Source organism: Sander vitreus, chromosome 18, assembly GCF_031162955.1.
Source record: "Sander vitreus isolate 19-12246 chromosome 18, sanVit1, whole genome shotgun sequence".
NCBI classification, from domain to species: Eukaryota; Metazoa; Chordata; class Actinopteri; order Perciformes; family Percidae; genus Sander; species Sander vitreus.
In genome coordinates this window covers 3,374,342-3,389,773 of record NC_135872.1, presented here as the reverse complement: position 1 = coordinate 3,389,773, position 15,432 = coordinate 3,374,342, and the positions used below count along the sequence as shown (strand labels likewise).

Below are 15,432 nucleotides of genomic sequence, written 5' to 3'. Positions count from 1 at the left end.
AAACATTTCAACACATTTTCCATTTTAAAATACTGTACTCTTCTCCCAGATATGAATACTGAGTCACTGCAGAATCAGCACTCATTGTTTACCACTTACTATCTAACATCATCATACCCTGCAGGATGGTTTAGAAGCAGGTGTGGGTTTGTGAAAGCCATTTTCTACAGCTGAAACTACTGGGTTTCTTTGGACGTATTTCATAAGAGTGAAATCATCACAGGTGAATTTTGATCGCGTTTTTGGCTCCTCATGATAACTATTTTTATAAAATATTATTTACTTATAAGGCTGTGACTTTCGCAATGTTTTAATGGCTGTAAAAAGTAGCCGAGAAGCTTACCCCAGAGCACGGAAGCCGGACTGGTCCAGGTGAGCCTGCTGCCTGTGTTGGTTGAAGCCCAGCTGGGGCCTCCATGGTTCCCTGTTCCCCTTCTCCCAGTCCCCTGGCTTCAGGACCTTATTGGGCATCCTGAAACAAAAACAGAGTTGAGATGCACAGCGAAAGATTTTTTTTTATGTGAAAATACTTTAAAAAAAAAAAAAAAAATCAGCGAGAGAAGATCGCCGTCATCTCCAACTGAAATCCTGCAGACTGATGTTTCTCAATTTACCAATACATGTCAATTCATTGAAACAGAAAATTGATTCAAATCATGATGAATAATGAAATTATTATCCCACAAACAAAGTGTTGGTGTACTCCCCCCAGATTATTTTAAACAAAAGACTATTTTAGGTAAAAATACACAACAGTCATTTTGAAGACATCACTATGGGCTCTTCGATGGCCTCCAACTTATTATTTAGACCAGAGGTCTTCAACAGGGGGTCCGGGACCCCTAGGGGGTCCTCAGAGTTACTGCAGGGGGGCCGCCAATTTATTGTTAATTTATTTTTATTAAAAAAATGTAAATGTCTTCACATGAATCCAACATATTATTAGCAAATATAAATCAACCTATTTGTGAAAAAGCTCACTGACGATAGGCTTACTATCCACAGATAGTTAATCCTAAGGATTCACTGTGCCACATCAAACATTTGAATAGCTTAGTATTCTATGCAAAAAACGTATGTATAAAGGCTTTAGGCCACCCTACACGTTATTGTAGTTTAATATGAAACTTAATTTTATACAATATGTAATAGGGGGTCCCTGTTCTGTCTCTCTTTCAGTTAAGGAGGTCCTTGGCTTAAAAAACGTTGAAGACCCCCGATTTAGACATTTACATGGACTAAACAATTATCAAAAACACCTGATAGACTAGTAACTAATAACTAATATTAAAAAAAGAATGAATAAAATGAATAATAGTGAAAATACCATTAGATGAAAATTGATGCAAAAAACCTTCAAACTGAAATTCACAACTGCATCTTAGAACAGCAGCAGGCAAGTTAAACTGGACTCAAATATTTTCACTGTCCTTTGTATAAAACATTACAATCTAGTTAAGAGTAGCAGCAGTAGGTGTGTACTGCAGGAACTTTACGGACAGGTTTTTAAATCTACTAAAGTTTGCAGTAACTTCTCACTGCTGCTGCCCGACGGGTTAAATAGTGTTACAGTTTTGCATGAAGAAAACAATACCCCAATAAAGTTCTGTGACTGTTTGCCCATATATTATTCTATACTCTAGTATTGTCAACAAATCCCATAAAAAGACCAAAAACCAACAATTAATGTATCCAACGAATGGATTTGCTCCAGTTTGTTTGATGAAAGTGACATTACTGAGACTTTTAAATATCTCCAGCCTTTAATAACGAGGGGTGCAAAATGAAAACCTCTTTCCACACCTGAAAAGAAAGTGGCTTTAATATTTGGATGAAGCATTTCTGAATTAAAGTTTTAAACAAAGAAAAATCCCTCACTTGGCTCCAGAAAGGAGGACCGCCTTGAACACAAAGCCATCTGCAAAGTGGGGATCCTTGAACTTCACGCTGGAAAGCAGAAGAAAATCATTTTCAACCGAGGACAAAAAGAGTTCCATTAACTCACATTTCTATAAGGAAGAATCTTCCCCTTCAACACAGAGATCTGGAGTTTGTGACGTTTGATGTAGAGGATTATTCTCGTGATGAGGTGTTGTCTTTCACTGCCTGCCTCGTCTACTTCACCTCGTCATTTTCCACGTTCCTAAATGTCTTTTCTCTCTCAGAGAAAGGCTGCACACTTGTATAAGGCCCCGTCTAGCCGTGTGCCAATTGATGATGGGATATCGATGATTGAACCAACTTACTATCAAAACTAAGATGTTAGTTTTTTTTTTTCCAATAAATGATTTCAGCCGTTTTATCATAACAAAATGGCAAAAAATGTCTCTGGTTTAAGCGTCTGAAATGTTTGCTGCAGATTTGCTGCTTTTCTCCGTTTTATAATCCAAATATCTTTGAGTGTCAGACTTCTGGTCGGTCCAAACCAGACATTTGAAGACAACATCTTCACCTTAAACGTTTACACACGATTAATTGAAAAATAAAGAACAACAGATAAACCTATAATGATTCACTGCACCACTAATTATAAGCTTAAAAAATAAAGGATTTGCTGTGTGGCTACTGTATTTGATTGCATTAAATTATTGTGTCCACCTCCTGTCATATTTCACATCAGCTTTATACTAACACTATACTTTATACTTCAAGCACTCGTTATTCCAGTCAGACGACCGCATGCAGAGTTGGCGTTCAAGTAGGAAAAATAGCAGCATAACTTTAAGCATAACGTATGTATAAATACAACAGGATCCAGCCTGTGAAGCTGCAACAGTATCAGTGCACGAACCCGAAACTGAGATGACCACCATCCGTTTAAACATTTAGATCAATTTACGATGTTTGAGAAGTGTGTTCAAATGTTGATTATTTCAACCTGGAACAAAGGTACTACAAATACGGCACATTGTTCCACACTTGGACTTTTAACTGTCAGAAAACAGTAGAAATAATTTGGATGATAGACGGTCCTTACCCGATTGCAATGTTCTGTGAAATGTCACGCAGCATTGGGATGGGTGAAGTCACTGGCCTGAGGAATAAATCAGAAAACAAGTAAACAAACAAGTCGGTGTCGTCACACTTGAACCGGATCACCTTCAGTGTGTAAAGGTTCGTCAAAAAAAAAAAAAAACATGACAAAATGTACGAAAGTGAGAATAAAGCAGTCGTTTCCTTACTTATCTGGTAAAATAGGGTTGTCATCAAGATTTAATGTACCTAGGATTCCATGGCACAGCTCTGCGGGGATCTCAGTGTCCTAACGGAGGGAAAAGTGGAGTTTGTTTCAAGTAATAAATGGTGATTTGAATTACTGACTAGCAGAATATACAGCCACCTTTGCTTCAACACTATGATATTACTCATCCTCACACTTCATTAGATAATGTGCCTCCCAGAGAATTACTTCAAGGTGTTTTTGTCCTGCTAACAAGAGCATACTGACCATGAAATGGAATTTAGGTTCCCCAGAGGATGAACTCCTTCCATTTTGGACAATGTGTCAGCTTTGCACAGAAGATGGACGATTGACACCGTGTGTACACAGGTGTTTCAGTCACGTTTGTTGTCACACAGGCTGTGTAACAGCACGTATTTTCTGTGTAATCGTGACCCAAAATGTGTTGTTAGGCTTTGAGTCCATTTTATTCCATTTTACGTGCGTATCTACAGATTGAGGCGGCTGTACAAACTTGTTTGAGATATTTTTAGTTTCTGCGTTTCCACTCAGGTTTTAAAAAACAGCTGGATGGACGGAAACACACCAACTGTGTCATTTTACCCAAGGTTTGTGGAAGACTTAGGTGCATGTATTTTGCGGGGGGGAAACAAACTTTACAGCTTTAGCTCTACTTTTAGTAAAACTCTGAAACAGGTAAGTCATCAGTATCTTTTTTGACTTAACAGTTGAGTAGATAAACAAAACTTCACGTGTATCTTGTTTTAAGAAAGAAACCACTTGATAATGCTTATGAATTGCTGAAATGCTGACTTCATCTTTAAATATGTGCACTGATGCATCCGTCTAGTCTAGTTTGAGCCAAATCGGATGAGTCCTGGGTAAAGTTTGCAGTTTTACACGCTGCTGTATTGTTTTGCTTCACTGTTCAGAAATGCTCATTAAGAGGTATTCACCCAGTGAGTAAACATTAGGCTGAACAACAATTTGCTTTGGTTTACAAATGCATTAATCAACGAGACCAAATCTGACTCAGACGACACCTGCTCAGCTACACAAACACATCTGCAGTAGAATGACGCAGCAAGTAATGCAGATCTTTTACACAGAACCACAGAAAGAGATTATTATTATATATATTATATAATTAATTTAAAATTAAAAGTACTCCCATGTTGTTGAAATAATTGATGCATTCATGTTTATTTCACAGCAGAGCGAGAAAGAAAAGAGACAAGCGAGAAATAGCGAGTGCTTTGCTGTTGCAGGAAACATTCAGCTATTACTCATCGTGTTTTAAAACTTTCTTGTGCCAGCGATAAAGGCAGTGAGGTTTCCTTTTTGGGACTCTCAACCCGCCTCAAACCATAGCTCAAAACACTGACAAGTCTGTTCTTCGGTTACACGATTGGCCACCGCAGCGTGACGTGGGGTTGCTTTCCTCCAAAAGTTGAGTCGGTCTCAACTTTTCACCACAGGCCCGCTGCGTTTTGAGTGCCGCCCCTGCAGCACCCTGCACCGCAGCCTAAACACACTACCCACATTCAAAATGAATGGAAAGACCTGCGTTTTTGCCGGACCGTCAGAGGGCCAACGCAGGCTGTCTGAACGCCGTTTGAGGCTTAAAAAAAAAAAAAAAAAAAAAAGATTTCCTATAACCGTTTGATTTGAATGGATTGTTACCTCGTGAGATTCTGTTCGGTAGAGTTCATGGATGAAGTCGAAGAGCGGGTGAGACTTCCCGAGAAACATCACGTCACTGCCCAGGCTGTTTCTTCTCACTGCAACAGAGAACAGACATGGTCAGGGATGGAAAAACAGCGATTACTGGGCAGACTGGATGGTAGAAGAATGGAGAGATGATGGGATGAGAGGACAGACGAATGGAAAGACGAGAAAAGTCTCAAATACCAACATAAAAGAAACAGATGAGCAAAGTCCGCAGGAAAGAAGGAACAAAGAAGATGAGCCAGCAGTAAATGTTTTTTGGATATACTCATCCAAAACAGAGAGAAAACGGCCTTATGTTAAATAAATGAGGTACTTCTCATCGAATCAAACGGTTTTCTTCCCTGCGGTCACAGCAGCTCGTACAATCCAAGTATCTTAAATGGTTGTTGGAGGTCTTGAGTTTGTCCCAGTAAAACTTTAAACAGTCATCTAAAATGTGTCACCGTACAGTTGCCCTATAATTAAATAATACAATGTAAATGGCTGTGGCTCATAACTAAAAAGAAAATCTACAACTGAAGTTTTCTATTATTCAAAGATATAAACATGTTATAGGTAAGTCCTGGAGCACAAGATTCTTTAGTTAAGACTACTCTACATAAGTACAATCTCCTCTCAGTTATACATAGTACATTTTATCTAATCTGAATAATATAAACCCTTAACATTTCACCCTGCTTCACTGCTACATGTCAAACTTCATGACAGACTCGTGTTGATACTTACTGTCAGTGACATTTAGGGCTGTCCACAACTAAAGAAAATCTTAGTCGACTAACACTCATGAGTTTGACTAATAGATTACCTGATTTAATCGACAGATCTGAGGTTCTACACAAAGAATCACGCAAAAGCAACACTCCAAATCTGTTGTTTAACAGAGATGTGCTCATACGTTTTTTGGAAATAAATCATTCAGTATGAAAGTGTAAAAAAAAATAAATAAAAAAAAAATAAAAAGGCCTAAAGAAATCTTAGTCGACTGCGACCAAAACGGCCGTATGGGCGAGAGAGGACAGACCTAGTGACAATCATGAATATGAAAGCTACGTCGTGTCAAACACTAATCATCTTAACACAGAAACACATTTGTTACAAAAGATTATTTAAGTTCATTACAAAACAGAAATCCAGAGTTTTTACACCGTGATGTTTTGGCTCACCTTCCTCGGGTGTGAGGTCGGAGTAAACGTCTGCGAGAGCCGCCCTCAGCCGACGTTCATCCACGAAAGGCAACAAGGCCACACCTTCAAAATTAAGCACAAATAAAGGGAATTTAACGGCCTGTAGTGTTATATGCTCCACCCACTTGAGTGACATGACTGTACTCCAGGGCAGGAAAAAAACTTATTGGATTTTTTTTTTTAAACAAACAAAAACACAGCATGGGAAGGAATTAATCATGTGTCCCTTGAAGAATCCCAGCAGGTGTTTATTCACAATACAGATATAAAAACAGCTGGAACTACACTGTTAGAAACGAAAGCTGGGTTTTTGAGTGGGAAGGTGACTCACCCTGCCAGGCGTATTTCTTGCCGTTGAGATCAATGGCAAAGTCGTCGGGGTAGAAGTCAATGATAGGAGAATCCTGTGTCAAAAGTAGTAGTTTAAAATAAAAAATGGAGACTTCAAAAACTACAACTTGTAAAAAGATGAGGCCGAGGTTGAGAGAAAACTATTCTGCTGCGAGAAAGTCAGCATTTAAAGAAAATATTTTGGTATCTGTATTAGCCAAACATAGCTTGACTCAATTTTAAAAGACCTATAAATCTCTCTGCACATCCTTGTGGACTCAACACTTACAGGACTGCTCATGAGGCTCCTCCATGTTGGGGGCAGGAAGTTGCCGCTGGCGGCAGGAAACACTCCCATCAGCTGCTCCAGTGGCTTGAACTGCACACAAGTAATTTACACACTCATACTCACTTAGCAGTTCAACAGTCTAATCCTCGTTACAATGATGATCAATAAAAACTAGACCACTCATTTTATGTCATTTCCAAGCACTGTACTTGTCTTTAAAGTATTTTATCCTGCATTCCCATTTTTTATTTCTTATTTGATACAAAAAGACAAAAGTTAAAGCTGGGAAAGGCAGTTGTTTTTTGGCTCATTGGGCAACATTTCCACAATAATCTGTCAGCATAATGTAATTAAAGTGGTCAGATAGAAAACTAAGCTAGACTTGTACATCTCCTTTAGGAGATTTTCAGGCTTTAGAAAATCTAGCCTGTGACATGAGACTTCAGCTAATCACAGGTCGTTACACACACACAGAGAGAGAGAGAGAGAGAGAGAGAACATAGAGATCTTATTGGCTGTTCTACTACAAATGCAGACGCACGTCTCTAGAGATACTGAAAGCCTGATTTAATGGCAGAAAATCCTGCTGAAAAAGTTGCAATTCCACCATTGGCAACAACTGCCTACACTGCAAAGCAACCCGAAATAAAGGAAGATTGACTTTTCAAAGAGTCGAAAAGAGTGTTTGACAATAAATATACAATATTGTGTCAATATCAGGAGAGAGAAAATGTTGCTAATAGTTAAGCCTTCCGCTAACCGTAGCTCACAGCTGTGGCTAATTGAAGCTCATGTTCTGTAGCGAGTTACAGCCTCAAATCACAGTAGGTCATCTCAAAAGGGCTTTACAAAGAAAACAGCTTATATAACAGCATCGGGACAACAGTGACAATGGGGATGATCGAAATGAATGTCTAGTACTCGTACAGGTTACTGTATGAAGGGAGGGGCTGACAACAGAGAGGGGAGAGCTGCAGGAGGAGGGAAGGGTTTTTACAATCCTGTCGTTTATTTAGCCTTTTCCTGAAAACTGCCAACCCCAGCTTTAAAAAAGGCGTGTACAAGCAGATACGTTTTAGTGGATCTTTAAAATAACGCCTCCACGATGGCATCACACAAAATGACTTCACTTTGCAATGAGTTTACCAGCATTTGATTGCAATTACTCAACAAAAAAACTCTTCTTTGAAAGATCGTGATCTGGAGGTGGAGAGGAGACAAAAGAACAGGGACAACACAAGAAAGAAGCAGAGAAGTAAGGGTTTAGTCCATTCTTACCGGTTTGGTGTCCTTCTCAAAGTCGGTGAACATGCCTTTGATGTCTTTGAAGTCGGAGGCGAACGGAGCGTAGTGGAACGGGAAGTACCACTTCCAGGAGGCACAGCCCTGCAGATCAACACAGAAACAATCACAGACTTTAATATCACTCCACATGTCAGAAGAAATCCCAAACAGGCCGTGAGCTGCACAGCCTGTGCATTTAGCATTTTAACCAAGGCTGCAACTAATAATTATCTTCACAAATGATTGATCTGTGGATTATTTGTAATTGTTTTAGTCTATTAGATGACTGTCGGAAAATAGGAAAACATTATCCATTATAATTCTCCATAGCAGCACTCAAATTGTTTTGTCCACAGTCGGAAGATATCCATTTTATAAAACGGAAAAGGAGAAGCTGACCCCATCATCTTTCAACTAAATTCTGTTTGATTTAATGTCGGCTCTACAGCCAACAGTTAGTAGCTGGTTTTGATTAGTTGCTTTTCTCTTTGTGTGGCAGAACATTTTAAGTGACTTGGAAGTAATTTCCTGACTGACAAAAATAAAAACCCACACGCAAAAGCTTTTCTTTGCCCTTTTTCCCCCACAAATGTTCCCCTGCAGCCCAAAGCTTTAAATCCAATCTGCTCAGCAGACGTGGCTACGCTGACATTTAAAAACCTGAAACTTGATCAGACGGAGTGTGTTTCAAACTGCTATACTGCCTTTCAAACTTCGATGTCGATGGCATGTGGGGGGGATTTATGTTGCTTGATCTACAGTGGAGCTGAAACCGATCCAGTCCCTGGAAAAAAAATACCGTACCGTGAACCCTTGAGCGTCTGGGGGACAAAATATTCCCCAACGCCTGCCGAGAGGCATCTCAAAAACCATTCTCCTCCTCAGCTCTGTGTTTTTTCAAATGTTTGTGAGAGCAAAGAAGAAGAGGAGCGATAGAAATCTAAACCCTGCAGATCCAGCATTCGGGACCACTTATCCTTCCTGAATAAACACGTATCGCACTGAACAACGACCTTCACTTCCCACAATCCACCTCTGAGAAAATGAGACCCTCTCTGATAAATCCACCGATCCTCACATCTCAGCCAATCTCGCCACTCTATTATTAAAGATGGTCATTCAAATGATAATATGGGACTTTACCATGATAAAAGCTGGAGGAGGCTCCAATCTCCACGCTCAAATAATGGCACAGATCATTTATGGTAATGTGACGACGTGTTTTGTCCCGAGGAGAAATTCATTTGTGACCTTGGGGGTCAAAGACCACAAACCGAAACAATACAAATAATTACAGTTACTGTCATTTTTCTTAACATCTGACAAGGAGAAACGCTCAGCATGTTACCAAAGGAAATCAACGAGTGTAACGAAAAGCCGGGCAAAGATTCCCTGTAGCCTCCCGTGGAGGATTGAATCCTATCGAGTCTGAGTTTAAAAATACTTCCGTTGCCCACTTTAGGGCTGCAACTAATAAAATACGTTCATCATCAATTATTTTGATTTATCATTAAGTCTATAAATGGAAAGGTGACGGCCAATCAAGTGTCCAAAACCCAAAGATGTTAACTTTTTTAATGTCAATTACAACGATAGCCAAATCATCTTTGTTTTTCACAACAGTAATTCAGAGTATCATGCTCTATTGTAGCACTGCTTGGCTGAGTAGCCTATCAGTTAAAAATAAAACAAAGCCATTTGATCAAATTAAAATGTGGGGACTACCTGTAGCTCACTCCTTTCAGGAAGCTCACATTATAGTATGCTCAGACTGGCCAGGAACATTTCAAATGACTGCTCTCATGTTTTGCACAGAGAATATCAGCTTCTGCCTTCAGGCGCTTCAGAGTGCATGCTTTTAATCGAGACACTCTTTCATACATCAATCTATCCTATTGTTAAACCAGCTACATTAAATCCAGTGCAATATTAATTCAGGGTTACAAGTCTCCAAGACCTTGTCTGTGTGTATGTTCATGTCATTTTCTGTTGTTATACATGTATGCTTGTTGTTTCCTTACTTGGGTGTTTGTAATGTTTCATGTATGTCCTTTGGTGTTACTCATCTTATGTATGTCTGTATGTATGTCTATTTACTTTAATTTTTTTATATGAGCTACCCAGGGATGCAGAAAGAATTTCAGCCCTGGCTGACAATAAAAGTTGTATTGTATCGTGTATCACATATAAAAACAGGAACATTAATCATCACGTGAGAAACTCCAAAACAGCAAATTTGACATGAAACAATCAACTGGGTATTAAATAGTTGAGGATTAATTCTCAACCTAATTAACAAATCCAGTGCTAAACAATAAAAAAAATGAAATGAGTTGAACGTTTTTTTTTACATGAAGAGTTTTGTCAGATGTAACAGCGGAACAACTCCTCACACTGAATATCAGTCGGATTATTTTATATATGATCTACCAACATGTCAAAACATATAAAAAAAATATTCTTGTTGGCTTCAATCATACACGATCCCTCATTGCTAAAAATGTGGAAAATATTTTTTGTGTTTCACACAGGTGCTAGAACTTCTAAGGACCATCAGTTCTGTTTAAATTGAAACCAAGTGGCCTTTACAAACCAAATATAACAAATGCATGATTAATAAGTAATATCTAAGCTGTCGATTAAAGTAGACAGAAGATTGAAGACGTGTGATGATCTGCTGATTCTATTCGATGCAAGTCTAGATTCAATTTGTTTTAAACTAAATTAGAAAAAAGGTTTAAGTAAATCAGAATAAAAACAATATCCCATACACTGTCAGATTGTGTGCTGGGAACCTAAATTTACTTTTACTCCACAGGAAAGGAAAACTTCTTGAAACTCTGAATAGGAGATTATGTTTAAAGTGCAAATTATAGATACATTTTTGGAAAAGTGATGACATCTGAAAGAAATCCTCCTAAAAAGGTGTCTCATATTTAGTTTAAACACCTCTCACTATACTCTTAGACAATCAACAGTAGTACAAATGACCATAAAGTTAAATCAATGCCTCTCTAGAAACAAAAAAAACTTTATAAGCTTCATGGAGGAGGATTTTATTTACAGGCCTGTTGTGTTCGACAGCATTAGCTGCAATTCAGTGGACCCAATACAAAAAAAATACCAATTAGGCAACCACGGACAATAAAGCTACCATATGTAACAAGGAACCACAGCCAGGACATAACGACAGACACAAAGTCTGATCTTGAGATTTTAAGAATCAATGATGGACAATTTTACAAAAAAAAAAAAGATTAGGATTAAAATTAAAATCAGGAAAGTTGATTATTTTGCCATCAGTCCTATTATTTAGAAAACTCTTATTTGGGGTTAAACTTAAATATTTTGTGTTTTGGATAAACCCCGCTCGGATCATTCGGCGAGGTGTGCGTGACAGTAACTCAGTAGGGGGAGGGGGGGGGGGGGGTGGAAGAGGCGACAGAACCGTGAATGTGTTGCAGCAGAGAGCAGACACGTCCCCGTCCGCGGAGGGCCCGCTAATGAATTCATCCAGAACAGCCCCCTGAGAGGGGCTTTGGATTGGCGAACATGTGGAGTCAACACCGAGCGTGCATATAGACAGCTCACAATCAGCACGAACAAATCCCCCCCCGGCTCAGCCCGAGACGCCCCCGGCTCTTCTGAAGAGGGCCCACAGCTGATAATTTCATTTTGAGATAAAGATCAATATTTTACAACAATAAAAATGATTTAGTGTATAATCACACCGCAAACAATAAAGTGGAGATAGTGACATCTCTGCGGTCTGGAGGTTTATTTGTTGAGACACTCGACAGTAAGGAGTTCTTGACTTTCAACAAAAAAAAAAAAAAACTGTCACTGTTTAAAAACACTGGTCGTCCATTCTGTGTCTTATTTTAGACAGAATGAGTCAGTTTGATCTGAGATGGTCAACTGTAAACTGAATGGTTAAAAACTTAAAGTGCTCATATTATGAACATTTTCAGATTCATAATTGTATTTAGAGGTTATATCAGAATAGGTTTACATGGTTTAATTTTCAGAAAACACCATATTTTTGTTGTACTGCACATTGCTGCAGCTCCTCTTTTCACCCTGTGTGTTGAGCTCTCTGTTTTAGCTACAGAGTGAGACATCTCACTTCTGTTCCATCTTTGTTGGGAGTCGCACATGCTCAGTACCTAGGTAAGGACTACTAGCCAGTCAGAAGCAGAGTATGAGGGCGTGCCCTGACAGTACCTAGGTAAGGACTACTAGCCAGTCAGAAGCAGAGTATGAGGGCGTGCCCTGACAGTACCTAGGTAAGGACTACTAGCCAGTCAGAAGCAGAGTATGAGGGCGTGCCCTGACAGTAGCTAGGTAAGGACTACTAGCCAGTCAGAAGCAGAGTATGAGGGCGTGCCCTGATAGTACCTAGGTAAGGACTACTAGCCAGTCAGAAGCAGAGTATGAGGGCGTGCCCTGACAGTACCTAGGTAAGGACTACTAGCCAGTCAGAAGCAGAGTATGAGGCGTGCCATGCTAGCAGCTAGGCGAGCATTATAACGTGTGTTCCAAAGTGACCACGTTTGTCTCTGAAGTAAAGGCTGGACTACAATAGAGCTGTTTGGAGCAGTTTGTGAACAGTGTTTTCTGTTGGAGATGGTAAGTCCCCCTTTGGGGTGGACTTTGGGCTTTTTCACTTTGTAAACCTATAACATGCACAAAAAAAGATATATATAACACAATAAAGGAAAGGGAAAAAGCATAATGTGAGCACTCCAAGTATAGACCAAAACCTTTGCAGCATGTTTTGTGGATCTCTGGATACAGATCCATTTTGTGGTCGAGTTCCTCAAACTAACAATCACCTTATAACTTTCTTTTTGAGAAAAAGGTCACAGAGACAACTTTAAACAGTTTAACAGACGTGTTATATTTTTCTAATTAGTTGCAATACATTTCATCGTTCTGGAAATACTGATAGGACAATTCCATTATGGTTAAATTTTTTGCCTGTCTTCTCTTTTATTGCACTCTTTTCATGTTTGTTTTAAAATCCTCTCAGGTTCCTTCCCTCCCATTCTAACCCAAACAGCACAGAAAACGCAAAGCACTCATGTCGTGGGTTAAGGAAGAAAACTTCTGATTTGCAAAGTAGCAAAGCTTCTGTCAAACGTGACAATGTTACTTTTGTTTTTTTTAATAAGTATTCATGATTTTCATGGGGAGACAGAGGGGTCCAACAAAGGTCCCTGGCTGGAATCAAACCAGTGACTTTATGGTTGTCTGGTAGGTTTGTCTATGCACTGTTCTAGATGCCATGTCACGATTGTTGTCATCTTTGTTCAAGTAGTTACAATAAAGTATATCTGCGTTCATTATGTCTTCCAACTTGGATTTTACCTTTGTGTCCCCTGAACTGGACTATCCAGCACACACTCCAACACAAAAAAGTGTTATGTAACATACTGATGATTTAACCATTATTAGAGCTAGGGTTAATTAAAAAAAAAAAAAATACTGCGATGAAGTACATTTATCGACAGCCCTTTTCCCCCCATTGAAGACAAGCAACAGTTAGCAGAAAAAAGCTGCGTTTAGACCCACTAACAGTAACAGGATTGGAAAAGTTCAAACTTGTGATGCTTAATTCTTTTTAATTACTGCTAATTAAATCAGAGTTTTCTTGTGTAGAAGCTTGATGAAAGGAGGTCATAGGTCGCCAAAATCATTAGGATAGTTAAGAAAAAAGCCATTTTAAAGTCCGTACCACTGGTGAACATGTAAATGAAGCCACAGAGTGATTTCAGTGTTACCTGGTAGTAGTAGCGCAGCACCCAGCAGAGACCCTCCACGTACGACTTAACCACCTTCTTCCTGAAGTCCTCATCCTCCACGTCCACGTCAAACTTGGTCTTGTAGTATCTCTGCTTCCAGCCGTCCTCCCACAACCTACAGCGCACAAGGACACAAATATTTAGAATATTATATATAATGCTTTAATAATCCAAAACTAGTCAGAAGATGGAACTCGTTTTCTTCACGTGCTGGTTTGTAGCATCGAGCTTGGTCTGGTAATAGCAAGCCTAGCTTGCCGTCGCTTCTCCATCGTCATCGTGTTAAACTCGCCAATAGCGCGCAAGGTGGATAAGCCAGTTTGTGATTGGTCCCCGCAGATTTGTAACGGAAGCAGGATAGAAAAATGTACAGGTTTCCAGCCTGAGCTGCGGGGCGAAATCCAATCGACAGCAGATCGGGCTGGGTTCACCCAGTCTACCGTCCAGATGCTGTGGCTTTAACATCAGTTTTTCCAACACTTTTACCGTTTGTGACCTTGGAAGGTAAATGTATTCCACTGTTGAACAATCACGTTTGTGGAGTAAATGTATGTACCTAAACGATCCATTTGCTTATCAAAATGCTGCTCTGTTCATCTATAGGCTGAAAAGAAAACGGCATTAACTTTTTCCCTGCTGCTGGAATAGTTTAATGGCTTTGACTTCTTGGTAGATTTGTGCACATATAATCAAGGCTGTCCAGCATCTGTCTGGTCCGCAGGGAGCGCCGACTCCTGAGAGGAAAGCCTCCATGAATACCAATTTAGCCCAATGGATTTAGCAGCTTTGACGAGTGTGTCACTGAGGAATTTATTCGAATATTCCTGCCTTCCATATTAATCATGTGTAGAGGGAAGTGGGAGCTGTTGAGCAGAGGTGTGTGTATGAGTGAGTGAGTGAGTGAGTGAGTGAGTGAGAGTGAGAGTGAGAGTGAGAGAGAGAGAGAGAGAGAGAGAGAGAGAGAGAGAGAGAGAGAGAGAGAGAGAGAGAGAGGGGTTTTCAACAGCTTGTGCTGCAGCACTGTGGCAATAATGAGCGAATCTCTGCTTGTGTTTGTTAACGCCATCTTCGCTGGTCTGTGAAGATTTATTTTAAAGCCATATTCGTTACTACATGCACACAAGGGTTGAACAACAGTACGTTGATCTGGATCGATATATCAATTCAATGATCAACGATCCAATATCATCGATCCAAAGTGAAAATATGGATTTGGATATGGAGTTTGTCATATGAGAAATTATATCGTTGTCAATAGAAATATCGTATTGTGATAAAACTTGTGATCTAAAAGTGTCAAAATTGATTATTTTTGGCTAAAACAACAAGGCTGGTATTTTCTTTCAATAAGTGTTCAAAGTACAAAAAAATAATTTTTCATAAAACGTCCAACAACTTTAAGCAATTTCTTATCATTCAACTCATTTCCAATATAAATTATTCTTAGTATCTCTTACATGAAACAAACAGAAGATTTTGAATATTAATACAATACCTCTTTTTATCTCAAACAACAAATTCTCCCTGTAGAGGCTTCAAAATAACCTTATTTAATAGTGCTCTTAAGAAGGTAGAACAATCTATCATCTCTGCTGCGTGTTGCATTGTGGGTAATGTAGGCACCAGGTT

General features: G+C 39.3%; 1 protein-coding gene across 3 annotated transcripts in view; it reads right to left on the bottom strand.

Annotated features, from left to right (window-relative positions):
• The window catches only part of xrn2 (5'-3' exoribonuclease 2), a 43,250-nt gene that overhangs the window by 14,953 nt on the left and 12,865 nt on the right, over positions 1-15,432 (bottom strand). For all 3 annotated transcript variants that reach the window (XM_078274388.1, XM_078274389.1, XM_078274387.1), the window contains exons 18-27: positions 13,783-13,918; positions 7,994-8,101; positions 6,716-6,805; positions 6,428-6,500; positions 6,076-6,159; positions 4,865-4,962; positions 3,183-3,262; positions 2,978-3,034; positions 1,879-1,947; positions 344-472 (exon numbers count right to left, since the gene is read on the bottom strand). In XM_078274388.1, the coding sequence (XP_078130514.1) occupies positions 344-472; positions 1,879-1,947; positions 2,978-3,034; positions 3,183-3,262; positions 4,865-4,962; positions 6,076-6,159; positions 6,428-6,500; positions 6,716-6,805; positions 7,994-8,101; positions 13,783-13,918 (924 nt within the window). The remainder of the gene's footprint in view (positions 1-343; positions 473-1,878; positions 1,948-2,977; positions 3,035-3,182; positions 3,263-4,864; positions 4,963-6,075; positions 6,160-6,427; positions 6,501-6,715; positions 6,806-7,993; positions 8,102-13,782; positions 13,919-15,432) is intronic.